Source organism: Thermobia domestica, chromosome 12, assembly GCF_964235325.1.
Source record: "Thermobia domestica chromosome 12, izTheDome1.hap1.1, whole genome shotgun sequence".
In the NCBI taxonomy this organism is placed as follows: domain Eukaryota; kingdom Metazoa; phylum Arthropoda; class Insecta; order Zygentoma; family Lepismatidae; genus Thermobia; species Thermobia domestica.
In genome coordinates this window covers 60,704,989-60,719,287 of record NC_137465.1, presented here as the reverse complement: position 1 = coordinate 60,719,287, position 14,299 = coordinate 60,704,989, and the positions used below count along the sequence as shown (strand labels likewise).

General features: G+C 35.6%; 1 protein-coding gene across 4 annotated transcripts in view; it reads right to left on the bottom strand.

Annotated features, from left to right (window-relative positions):
- Hacd2 (3-hydroxyacyl-CoA dehydratase 2) overlaps positions 1-13,334 on the bottom strand; it is a 63,961-nt gene extending 50,627 nt beyond the window's left edge. Inside the window, exon 1 of one of the 4 annotated variants that reach the window (XM_081733737.1) lies at positions 13,266-13,334. In XM_081733737.1, the coding sequence (XP_081589863.1) occupies positions 13,266-13,319 (54 nt within the window). In that variant the 5' untranslated portion in view covers positions 13,320-13,334. Of the gene's footprint in view, positions 1-12,142; positions 12,191-12,220; positions 12,515-13,265 lie in introns of those variants that run through there. The other 3 variants (XM_081733739.1, XM_081733738.1, XM_081733740.1) reach the window with 3 other exon arrangements.
- Between the last annotated feature and the right edge of the window lie 965 nt (positions 13,335-14,299).

The following is a 14,299-nucleotide window of genomic DNA, read 5'->3' as shown; positions in this document are numbered from 1 at the left end:
GATCTTGTACTTTTACGTCGATCCAGGCGTATAAATGCGCCTCCTTGTATATGCGTGCATGTGTGTGCCATGAGCACATCATGGTTTAAATGTAATTTCAACATGCCAATAACCCACAAAACGCTATTCTTTTCTTTTCTATATGACACATATTCTTTTCTTTTCACCTGACAAATGACGATAGATACAGATACGATTATTAATTTCACAAAACACCTAAAGGATCTACGCAGTCTCATCTCTAAGTAGGTAAACACGAGGATTTACTAAAAGTTACATTCATCTTACTCAATGGATACTGACTAGCAATTGCAATAAATATACTGCAAGTTCCCCAGAAAAGTTTCGAATATGTATTGAAAAGAAAACACACCCATAGTTTAGTAAATTTCTGTGCACCGTGCTACCAAATCTCTTACAACGTAGATTATAAATAAAAGAGCTTAATGACGATGATCCGCTCATACATCCGCCGACAATATCCATCCTTCACTAGATTAACATATTTATTTATTTACTTTCAGTTTTACGTCCAACGATTATGCCCGGTAGGCTAAAGGAGATAGTGATTATGAGAATGAATAAAAGAGTGAAATGAAGAATGTGGGATGTAAAGGGAAAACTCCAAGCAAACACACACACGGTGTCTGTCAACCACAATGCCCACCTGGCGCGAGCTGGGATCGAACCACGAACCCCTATACAAGAGGTGAACGCTCTACCAGTGAGTCAGCGTTTCCCCTTATTTATTTACTATATTTATTCTTCACTAGATTAATGTTAGTAGTTTTCGGCTTAATTTGATAACATTTCACAATAGGTTTTATAGAATTTCCCTTTTCTTACGCAATAGACCAAGGGCCAAGGGGGTGATAACTCCCCCCCCCCTAGGGAGCTTTTGCCACTTATTAGAAATGTTCCTTAGGGTCCTTAGAATAAAAAAATAGTTGCTGGTCAACATATAAGTGCACACCTGGGACCTGGGTCCTTAACCCTTTAGCACCCGTGTATATTTACAGGCATCGATGGGATCTCTTTAAATGACCATAGATCAGACCGTTAGTGCAACACTAGAACAAGTTATACTTCGATCGATTTGTAAGGCAGTAAGCTTTCAGTTTACGTTATGAACGGAACATTTCTATGTACAAAGGAAAACTAACTGAGGGATATTTAAGAAAATTTCCCCTAAAAAGTCCCTTCTCGCGATTCTTTTAGTTATTACGTAGCAACACTGCTAACTAGGTAAATAATAAAATGTATTTAGGTGTTCTGTTTTATGTTCAACTTAAACTGAAAATTTTGTCTTGATCCATTAAATAGCAGCAGAGGAGATATGTATTTTATAGTCTTCACAGGGCTCGTAATAATGGATTTTCATGGAAGTACGAGTATGACTTTGTGTCAATGTACAGTTATTACGTGGCAACACTGCTAACTAGGTAAATAATAAAATGTATTTATGTGTCCTATTGTATGTTCAACTTAAACTGAAACTTTCGTCTCGATCCATCAAATAGCTGCAGAATAGTCTTCACAATTTCCATAAAAATTAATTTTCATCGAAGTATGAGTATGACTCTGTGTCAATGTTTCGTTCTATTTTTCTATAGAAAACAAGTAATACAAATTATTTTAGTTAATTTTCTCATTCCCTATATTATGATAGGTTCCCAGTACCGAGAAATCCACCAGGAAGGATTTATGATTTATTCGTCCATGGTATAATATAAATAATTTCAAAGCAATAATTTTACTGTTTTGCGGTTACATTATATTCCTTTGAAAATACTTATTGTTGTTCTATTCTACAACGAATACACTTCCAAACATGTCTGCTGGTACGTGAAGTTATCAAACAACTCTCGAAGTTATTGCGTATGGCACTTATTCTTATTATATGTGCACACAGATAATCGCACTTAATATAGTATGTAATATGTAGTTTTTTTTAATTGCCGTAATATCAAATAATTTATTATATTCTTTGTGTTCTTGTATATCGGTAGGTTGATAATAGTAGCACATTCGCCCTGAAATCCACGTGTTCTCAGTTATTCTCTGGAAAAAGAATAACAAACAAAAAGAAGCCAGTCCGACAGGCGACAATTGCAACAAACACAACAACAAACAAACAAACAAACAAACAAACTAAAAAAGGATTACTGTTGTGAAAAATCGAAAATTCTGTGTAATACACTACGCACAAAACGAAACTGAAAGGACGACAAAATTCATTAAAAAACTTCCTTAACTTTCAGGTCAAAGTACTGAGGCAAGAGACTGACACTGCAAAACTCTACCGCTTAACATCAAATTGCATCCGAATTCCCACAGAATACGACATAAACAAACACGGTCTATCCCTGGGACTACCAAAGTTTCAAAAAATAACCACGATTGCCAAGACAGTCTGCTGAATCATGTGTGGCGGAAAATTGTACACTCTTAGTGGATAATTCACCATATTTGGAGCGTACTGCTATACGGCAGTATGTAGCAGACATCCTGTTTAACGAGGAGCAGTGCGTATTTGGCCAGAAATAGAGTTAAAATTAGATCACGAAAAAGGGAAAGGGTGTTTCATGGGAAACTCTAGTGACATGTGTCACTAGAATAGCCGAACGTGTCATTAAAGGAACACTTATTCGATAGGAAGACGAATCACTACTGTTACAGATTCAAGAATTGGATTTTATGGCGGCCGAAATGAGGTACCACAACTTGTACCAGATCGTCGAGCTGAAATTGTTCATGGAAGAAACATACCTAAAGATAAATTTATTGAAGGCACAAGTGCAGGTATGTCAGTGTTTTAGTTATTGAAGCAGCTTTATTGTTACTGCGAGCTTTTATTATTCACCATGGACAAGCGTCACTTACCACGGTAAAATTGCTACATGCCATGAGCTTAGACTTACATCATCTTCTTTTTTCTAGTTTATATCTATCCTTTTAGCTGAAAGTAATAAAGGCCCAAGTCTTCGGAAAACCGTGTCTCCAAATTTTTAACGCAAAATGTTTGTTCAGCTGCTTCAGGTGTACCATGGTTGTGAAAAAAGATGCTCCTAGGTATAACCATCAGATATCTCACAAGCAGAACAGAATTAATAACTCTACTCAACCATACGTGCCACTCATCTTTATATTCACAAATATTTAGATTATAAACAACAGTGTATGATTGTGTCGCCGAAAGCGGTGATGACCTCCAGCCATCAGTCATAAACTGAGCTCTACCCCTTTTGATGTGATAATTTCCGAGGATTTGCATATCACTTCCACTTACAAAGGTAACTATAAACTGCATGAGAGATTACGTAAATCTGAGCTCTTGGAACGTAGCACTCCCGCCGTGGGCTGCCACGAAGGAACTCACACCTGTTGGTGGTGATTAAGAATAGCTTGCAGTAACAGTAAATCTGTTTCAATAACAAAACTCTTAGTCATACTTCACAGACTGTGCCTTCAATGAATTTATCTTTAGGTATGTTTCTTCCATGAACAAATTCAGCTCGACGATCTGGTACAAGTTGTGGTACCTCATTTCGGCTGCTATGAAATCCACTTCTTGAATCTGTAACAGTAGTGATTCGTCTTCCTATCGAATATATGTTCCTTTATTGACACGTTTAGCTATTCTAGTGACACATGTCACTAGAGTTTCCCATGAAACACCCTTTCCCTTTTTCGTGAACTAATTTTAGCTCTATTTCTGGCCAAATACGCACTGCTCCTCGTTAAACAGGATGTCTGCTACATACTGCCGTATAACAGTACGCTCCAAATATGATGAATTATTTACTAAGAGTGTACAATTTTCCGCTACACATGCTTCAGCAGACAGATTTAGCAATCGTGGTAATTTTATGAAACTTTGGTAGTCCCAGGGATAGACCGTGTTTGTTTATGTCGTATTCTGTGGGAATTTGGATGCAATTTGATGTTAAGCGCTGCAGTTTTGCATTGTCAGTCTCTTGCCGCAGTACTTTGACCTGAAAGTTTTTTTTTTTTTTCTTTTTTTAATGAAATTTGTCGTCCTTTCAGTTATGTTTTATGCGTAGTGTATTACACAGAATTTTCGACTTTTCACAACAGTAATCTTTATTCTTGTTGCAATTGTCGTCTGTCTGACTGGCTTCTTTTTGTTTGTCATTCTTTTTCCAGAATAACTGAGAACACGTGGATTTCAGGGCGAATGTGCTACTATTATCAACTTACAGATATAGAAGAACACAAAGAATATAATAAATTATTTAATATTACGGCAATTAAAAAAAACTACATATTACATACTATATTAAGTGCGATTATCCGTGTGCACATGTAATAAGAATACGTGCCGTACGCAATAACTTCGAGAGTTGTTTGATAACTTCACATACCAGCAGACATGTTTGGAAGTGTATTCGTTGTAGAATAGGAGAACAGTAAGTATTTTCAAAGGAATATAATGTAACCGGACAACAGTAAAATTATTGCTTTGAAATTATTTATATTATACCACGGACGAATAAATCATAAAACCTTTCTGGGGTATTTCTCGGTACTGGCAACCTGTCATAATATAACGAATGAGAAAATTAACTAAAATAATTTGTATCACTTGTTTTCTATAGAAAAATAGAACGGAACATTGACACAAAATCACACTCGTACTTCGATGAAAATCAATTATTATGAAAATTGTGAAGACTATAAAATACATATTTCCTCTGCTGCTATTTGATGGATCGAGACAAAATTTTCAGTTTAAGTTGAACATAAAACACAACACCTAAATATATTTTATTTACCTAGTTAGCAGTGTTGCCACGTAATAACTAAAAGAATCACGAGAAGGGACTTTCTAGGGGAAATTTTCTTAAATATCCCTCAATTAGTTTTCCTTTGTTCACAGAAATGTTCCGTTCATAATGTAATCTGAAAGCATACAGTCTTACAAATTGATCGAGGTATAACTTGTTCTATTGTTGCACTAACGGTCTGATCTACGGTCATTTAAAGAGATCCAATCGATGTCGGTAAATATACACGGGTGCTAAAGGGTTAAGGGCTCCAGGAACCAAGTGTTGCACTTATATGTTGACCAACAACTATTTTTTGATTCTAAGGACCCTAAGGAACATTTCTAATGTAGTGGCAAAAGTTCCCGGGGGGTATCACTCCCTTGGCCCTTGGTCTATAAGTCTTTTTCGATTTTCTTGCATATTTACTCCAAATATGTCTTCTCTAGTCGACATACAGTTATGTTGTTTTTAATTGGATTATGTTCCATAAAATTCTTGTTCTTTAATTTATTCCTTTCTTGAAACAGTTCGAAAATATTTTTGGTTATCCAAGGTTATAGGTTTTAGTTTCCCCACTGCTAATACTTCTTTGGCGATGGTTAAGCCTAATTTAACACTGTTCCATTCTTTAACTTTACTAATTAGTTTCTTTGTAGCATTTTAAATTCCTGCAAAATCTATTTACCTTTGTGTAAGCACCATTTTCTACGATTAGTTGTTTTTTTGTTCTTTATATCTAAAATACAGTAGGCTTCAACGAATATATCGCACCATTACTACAAAAGTGCCACAACTCAAAAATTGTCGATTTTAAGTTATGTATATATTCGGATTAGTGAGCCTGCCGTCTATTCGCCAATATAAGAATCATGGCCCTAGCTTTTCGAGAAGCTGCACGAGAGCGCTAGTTTCATTAGTGAATAACATTAAAGTGAATGTATTACCAATACTTTCAAATGCGATTTAGTCAAAACTAAGTTTTTTGAGTTGTAGCACTTTTGTAGTAAGGGTGTGATATCATGACTACCTACAGTAACACCAAGGTAGCTGTGACAGGATTTTAATTGTTTTCTGTATCTTTGCTTAACTATATTATAATATATCACATATATCTTTATTACTATCACCAGGTGCTTTGAACTTATGTCTTTCCTTAGGTGTTTCAAAACAAATCTTATTGTTATTACCTTGCATACTCAAAATTCCAGCAACCTCTCGGGTTCATATTTCCCAATTCAAATATGCTGATATGCTTCCAACTCTCAAGATATCCATCGATACACTGAAATCACCCTACGAAAGACATTATCTTTCTCTTTTACCATTTCGAGCAAGTTTTCGACGCATTCATAGATTTCTTCTATTTTATTATCTTCTGTTCATTGTTGAAAAGTCCACTTGTACTAATAACTGTAGGATGTAAGATTTTGATAATGAACAAAACAAAACAAAAGACGGCAACTCAATTTTGACCTAATCTGTCACTTCAGCTATGAATGACCCCGAAATTTTCTGATCTAAACTCACCGTTCTTGGCTCATCTAGTTACACACGGCTATTAAACACATAACTGCTCAGACTATAAAACATGATTTTTCTTTCGTGTTATAATATAAAAAGAAAGATGAAATGAAATATTATTTCTTCATTTAAATTGATTTCTCAAATATTTTCCTAGGCAAGAAGATGTGAAAATTTCTCTCTCTCTTTCGAGGATAGAAACAAAATTAATAAAAAATATCATCTTCCAGCTCTCCCATCACTAGTTTATTGGTTTAGAGTTTAACGTTCCTTTCAGCACCAAGGCTATGCGAGACGTGGACTTACAGTTTAACCTGAGCATAAGCTTCAATCAGAACTAGAACCAAGTATCCTGCAACAAAGGCACGTACGGTATTCCTATATCCACGAAGAAGCTTTCTTTACTTGATTATCATTCCTGGCGTTAAATCATTTATTTATGAAAATTCCAGATACAACTGAACGCCGGTCCACACTGGAATATCTAACAAATCTATCCTATCACACTCCAGCTTTTATAGATCTCTAGGAAGTTGTGGAAGATTTTATACTATTTCAGAAGATTCAATACACTGTCATTCCGTACTGAACGTATGGAACACATTTATAATAATAACTAATAATAATAATAAGAAGAAGAATGACATTTCTATGCTGCTCCTTCACTGTGTTTTTTAAGGCCTGTATTTTGATTGCTACAGCAGTGAATTTTTGTCAGAACAGAACAGAAGGCAGATCTGTATTCTTCTATGCAGATCTTCACATAGTTGTTGCAACTAACAGTGGTTATGTTGTATCGAAAAAAAAAAAAAAGTATTATTATTTTAGCGTTCTTGTATGAGGTATCCATAGGTAGTTATTTATCTTTTAGTGAACAGCTCCTGATCCATTAATATATGAGTATACTAAACCTATTGATAATTTTTTTTTCGTAAGTATTTTGACATCCTAAAATTTTTGTTATTGACTCGTCTGCAACAACAGGGATTTTAACGTGGGAATATGCTTCAATAGTGGAGCATTGTTACCATCTATTTACGAACTGCATACATATATCAGGCTTTCCAATGCTGATGGAAAAAATATAGGAAATCACGACGGGAAAATATAGGAGGTTTCGTGAAGCTGTGAAAAAGGAAGATTTCAATTATTTACTGAAACATTTTGAAAGAACAAGGAACAAAGAAACTCATATAACAATATTTCTACCTATTGGAAGAAACATTTCAATTATCCAATAGGTAGAAAAAAAAAAAATCACATGGAAACTGCACCAATTGTTACTGTATGTGAACATACATTCTACTCTAAATATAACTAAATGAATGATTATAATTATCTCGTTGCAAAATTTTATACGAATTTCTTAGTGTTTGCGTACGTAGCTCACAGTCCTAAGCAACGACCATAAGGAATGTAAAAAGGATCTCATCAGAAAATCCGTGTTTTTAAATAGACGTCTCCAAGATGTGACTAATTTAATCACTTGCAAGATCCTATCATTTTTATGTCATTTTTTTAAATAATATACATAAGCTGTAAAAATAAAAAAAATAAAAAAATAAACCACAAAAAATATGATACGAAGAATTGGTTTGTTAAGTATCTAAATACCAATTGCATACAGAACTTAGTGCATTTACGGAAATATATACAATAGTAAATGTACCAGTGTAACTTAGATTTTCTTCAGTGCCTGAATATGCTTATTTGCCATCTTCCGTTTCTCTGTTCTGCTCGTCTTGAATTTTCTGTAGTTCATTCATCTTCAAGGATGCGGTCTGGATCATTGCCTGGACAACACTGACGTCAGCCATGTCCTTTTTTGATAGCGCAGAAGATACTCTTGTCTGAGCATCTTTCATCAGTCTAGTAGCTACTTCCATTTCCTTCTGTACAGTTTCGTCCATTTCATTTAATTTCTTCAGAGATGATTCACTCTTTGAAACTTCCTTTGATACAGCTTCTTGCTTTGCATTTCTTAACGCACTTTCTTCTCTGAAAATCTTTGCCACTGCGGCCTCTTTGGATCTGCACTCTTTTAAGTAAGTTAATCTTTATATTTTCTCCACGCGTTCTGCACAGCATCTATTAATGCTGTTATATTATATTCATAAGTGGAAGTAGCAATGCCACAAAAATATAGGATGATTCGTTAAAATATAGGAAATATAGGAGTTTATAAGAAGAGACGCACATATATAGGAAAAATAGGAGAATTGGAAAGCCTGATATATTTCACTTTAAATATTAATGTCAAATTGAATTAACATCCTGGAATTTGGGAAACTTGCAGCAACCACAAATCTCAACAACATTCATTGATTTCGTACCAACTCACCATTAAAAAAAAAGATTTTGTTTCATTACAGATTAAGAAACAGTATTGCATAAGGATGTAACTTACGCATACGCTTACCTATAACAGTGAAATAAAGAACCTCAAAACTGAAAGCCGATATGACGGAATCCTCCATTAAAAAAAAAGCACTGTGCGATGACAAGAATCAAGAATCAGACTTCTTTCTTTCTGTTGTGAAGTGTTCCAAAACAACACTGAACAACCGCGTGACATAAGACAATTGTTATGAATGTATGATACTAATGGGGTTAACGCCGCAGATAGCGGTCCCAAAATAATAATAATAATAATATATATATATATATTATATGGAGAAAAAAAGAATCAGACAAATTGTCAGCAAAAGACTTACAAAAAAAGGAAATAAACGTCAAATAAAATATCTTTCTCCATGTGCCAGTTAATTATGAATCGATACATTTGAATAATTATATACATACAAACGAAAAAATGTTGCATTAAAAAAATACACTTATGACAATTACAAACGCACAAATCTCTTTCCTCTTTTGTTTTCTATTCTTGTACGGCCAAGATTTGACCCGGAAGGTACTACAAACACTTCAATTAGAACGAGAAATTCTCTATTTTCTCAACAGTATATCTGGATAATTACTCACATAAAAACGAAAAATAATTGTATTAAAAAGAAGATGGGGAACTACTTAGTTCTTGTGTATTCATTGGAAAAAAAAAAAAAGAAAGAAATGAAATATTTGTTTTACGTCCCACATTATGCCGGCTAGGCTAAAGGAGACGGTGATGATGAGAAATGAATGAAATGGTGGATGAAGAAAGTAGAACCCGAGAAAACCCACACGCACGACATTTGTCTGCCACAAAGCTCATTTGGCGCAAACTGCGATCGAACCTATGACCCCATGCTCCAGATATAAACGCTCTACCACTGAGCCACCGCAGCCCGTGTATAATAGAATATGTATACTAAGTAGGAATACGGCTTTAAATAAACATACACAATAAAACTCAATTTTACCCACTGTAACCCACGGCAATAATAATAATAATAATAATAAAAAAGATTTCACAACCCTCGTATTGATGCGATAGTACGTAAATAGGCAATAGAGCTTAATATGTAAATGTTTCAAACCCACAGTCTTAGCATCTAACCCAGGACATGTATACTGCAATAACGGAAAGAAAAACAAACGTACAGAGGAAGAAAATGAAAACGAAGTTGCATCTTAACCTTATGTTATTAAGATTTACTTTATTAATGCAGCAAGATGTGCATGAAGTGGGACAATCTTTTCATGTCGAAAAATCATCCCCTGATTATTCCTGAAAGAACCATGAAGTTTCTCCTACACACAACGGATGTGTTTTTATGCCACATGAAGTCCTCCTCCACAATCCTTATGTGTATACCCGCCGTCGGTAACGTGCCTCTCCTCAATTCCCACTGGCATGGTGTGGCCTCGTGCTGCGCTCCAGCCTCGACTCGGTTAGATGCAACTCATCGCTTTTGGTAGCCACTCAGCGCAATTTGATTCGTGCTTCATGCACTGTAGTTTTTATGACGTATCTCCACATGCTCCATTTACACTCTGGCCTCCTAACGTAAATATGTACCCATTAATGCAACTCCTTTCTTAAGGAACACTTTCTAAGTCAGTAAAGTGGATATTTGGCGGAATAATTATCCAAACACACAACAAAAACTTCTGGCTGACATCGTTCACAAATTCTTAGTACCAGTTCCAGGCCATATCTTCCATCGCAGTGAGAAGGTAAAGATTCATTGTTTTCGTTATTTTTCAACAATGCATAGTGTCCAACACTTAACTGGGATTGAGTATAGCCCGCTCCCCCCAGTGACTTTTAAAGAATCATAGTCATTCTAACGATTCATACTAGTTCATAATGAATCGGAATCGCATGTTATAAAGATTTAAGATGTAAATCTTGCGGTAAGGAAGCTTTAGTATAAGTAGTAGTAGTAGCAGTAGTAGTAGTAGTAGTTAGTAGCAATAGTAGTAGTAGTAGTGGTGGTGGTAATTATTAGCAATAGTAGTAGTAGTAGTAGTAGGAACGGGTTAGAAGCCCCGCAGGGGTTGGTTGGGTTCTGTTCTCGATATAAGTAGTAGCAGTAGTAGGAACAGTAGTAGTAGTAGTAGTAGTAGGAATAGTAGTAGTAGTAGTAGTAGTAGGAATAGTAGTAGTAGTAGTAGTAGTAGTAGTAGTAGTGACTCTTCCAGTTCCGGTGACAAAGAACTGGGGGAGCGGGCTATACACAAGCCCTTAACTGTTTAAGGTACTAATTTTGCACAGTAATACAATATAGATGCGTACGTATTTAGAGAAGAAGAAAGAAAGTATGAAAATACAAATATTTGTGATTAACTGTTATGAGTGAAGGATTGAAATGAAACAAGAGTAATCGTAGGTAGGGTAAATTAAAAGAACAGCTAATAATTTGTAATACAACGTTGAAAACAGGTTCATGCGGGTGTCATCCGAAGGTCACCATCAGCAAAAGATTAGCTCTGGTAAAAAGTGAAAGAATTTGACGTAAATCAAAGTAGAAGGCATGAATAGGGGAGCAACAAAATGAGTATCACAATCAACGAAGGGAAGAACAAATGCAAACATAGGTAGCACTAATAAGGTGTGCATTTCAAATAAAATTGACTAGAATTAGTGGCCGCCTAGTGATTTTATTGTGTGTTATTCGCCTGCCTCCGCTCCCTTAGACGTAAAACTAAGATTTCAATTTGTCTTAAGTCCCTATACTCTCGATGATCATAAAATAAAGTTAATCCTCTCATATACACATCCTTGTGTAAAGGGATTTTCTTTTATTCGGGGGAGGAGGAAGGAATTTGGAACAATTCATCCTGAGAAAATGCAATTTTTCGCATTACGTCGAGGAGTGGAAAACCGTACGAGCAATACAATGAAATAAAACGTAACACACACAAAATACGATGAAAACGAGTAACTACATGAAAGATAGCACCATTCCTTACGAAAAGAATCGACTTCATCTCGAAGTTGAAGTACATATAGTAATTTATATTGGCAGAAATATTCTAAAATTACATAATTTTTGCTTCAAAATATTTTATTTTGTTATGATATTACTTCAGAGACCGACAAATGCTAATATAGGGGTACTATGTAGGTTACTCATGTAAACATTAAACACATATTAATGAATAACTTTGAAAGAAATTATCACCCTCTTTCTAATTTGAATCTCTAGAAGTACTTATACTTGCGATATGTAATATAAAATGTATAAGCCTATTTCGAGATGCAATTTGGGTATTTAGTTTAAGTTCTAATTTAGTGACACCTATGATCTATCCCAATGGTGAATGTCATTCTCATAGTTGTATTGACATTCAAAATAGACAATCCGTCTTTCAACTTTTGACGAACTGATAGCAAAGTATTGAATTTGTAGTCAAATATTAACCTACTTAACAAATTGAGTTATTACTTTTGTGATAACAATTGTTTTTCAGTTACTTGCCACAAGCCGGTAGAATGAACAAGCTAGTAAAATGTCAGAACCTACCAAACACTAAATATTACGATCTTGAATTAACCTTCTTCTAATTCACTGGCACCTTTTCATATTTCTGTACATACATATACAAAACTATTCCAAATACCACAAACTTGCATGAAATATATGCTTACACATACCACATGCAAAAAGGTAGCAGTGAAATTGCAACTTTCAACTTTGTTATATACGGAAGTGTTTAACCTCTTGCCTGACAAAAAGTTGATTTTTAATCCAAAGATACATCGAAAACGTCGAAAGAGGGGACAATAGTGGACGATTAAGTAAATTGAATTGCGTGATGAATTTGAGACTAATTGCATTAAATATCACTTGCGATTTGTAATTTTGCGTTGCATTGCAGAAAACTCGTACGGTACGAGACTTCGGAACTCGAAAAAAAATCCAATTTCGGAAAAATTCTAAATTCGGATTTTTTTTTTTTTTTTTTTGCGGGTTCACTCTATCAGACGGTTCTACCAAATAAAATTTATAGGTAAAGTACGATGTGAAACATTTTTATGAAGGAATGAGAGTGTGGATATAAGCAAGTACTGTCAGTGCACAATATCGAAGTGAATTTTTAGTGATAGTGAAAGTATCGTATGTGTAAGTGTGCTCTTTCACTATCCTCATTTATACCTATACCCCTGTCGCTAACGCGCCTGCTCCCTATGGACGCACCCCCTCGCTACCTCTCGAGCCCCCTGCTGCGCTCCTTCCCTGACTCGGTTAGATAGCATTCGTGCTTTTTATGGTCACCTAGCACAAGTTGGATCGTGTCTTATGCACTACACTGGAATTGATGCTACTTGTCCTTTCTGACAATTGCTGCACGCACATGGTGCTCAATGCTGTGTTACCAGCTTTTGTGTCGGGTATTGAAACACGAAATTATTCACTGCAAGTAAATCTCAGTTTCATAAAAATTAAATGACAAAACAGAACTAAAAAGAATGCTCTTAATAACCACTACTCAAGTTGACATTCACTAAAACAATGTGCATTTGTTTATATTCAAATTGACAGCGTGCGAAAAGGGTGGAATGTTTACCATTGCAGAGCAAGAGAATGAGCCACTATCATTGGCTGAACGTGCTGTTGCCATAGAAACAGTTCTTCTTGCCTGATTGTTATGACCACATGCAGGAAGGAAAAACAGAGGAAAGCATCTGCCAGTACAAGTTGTATCAAATAGACTGTAGTTTTTATGCCATACGTCCACACTGTATTCGTACTGAGCCCTCCTGATGTCAATGTGCATGTAGTAGCCCTAATTGAGCTCCTCATTTCTAGTGCATGCTCTGCTAAAAGAAATACAAAGTTCTAACCTAACCTGAAAATGTAAGAAATGTGTCACAATTTGGTAGAAATTTGCTACCAGTAACAGTCTCTAAGAGTAACAGGAATACCCCAGCAAGCATAGGCGCGCACAGAAGGGGAAAGAGGGGGCAATTGCCCCTCCCTGGATTTTCGAAAAAGGTTAACATTTATAGGCTCTTCTGGTGAAAATAGTATACTTTTAAAAACAACATTTACTAAATGATTAGAGTAACAAAATTTAGTCAAACCCATCCCCAAGATTTTAATCTACTTCTATCCCCCATGTAATGTTTCATGTTTTTTCAGTAATAATTATATTCAGCCTGATACTGCATGCAGAGCCGTAGCTAAGGGGGGGCCAGCGGGGCGCCCGCCCCGGGCGCTGACAACAAGGGGCGCCGAACGAGCAAGGAGAAAGAAAAAGTTGTGTTGGACATGAATAAAAGACGAGTCGCCCCCAGAAAGTATTGGCGCCCTATTAGATCAATATTGCTGTTGGTTATCAATGAAATACGTAGATTTCTTAAAAATTTTGTTGCTCGCTTCGCTCGCAATCCAAAAGTTTAAATAAGTCACAACAATTTTTTACTTATTACTTAAAAGTTATAGATGATTTCTTAATGACATGTGGTATACAAGGTGCCGACTAATGACTTATAGTGTACGCAGGAGCATTTTCAAACTCAGAAACGAGCAAAGTCGTGTTCGGCGTTTTGACAGTGATGAGTTTGCTTAGTTCAAAACGTTTTTCTACCCCTGGGGGCT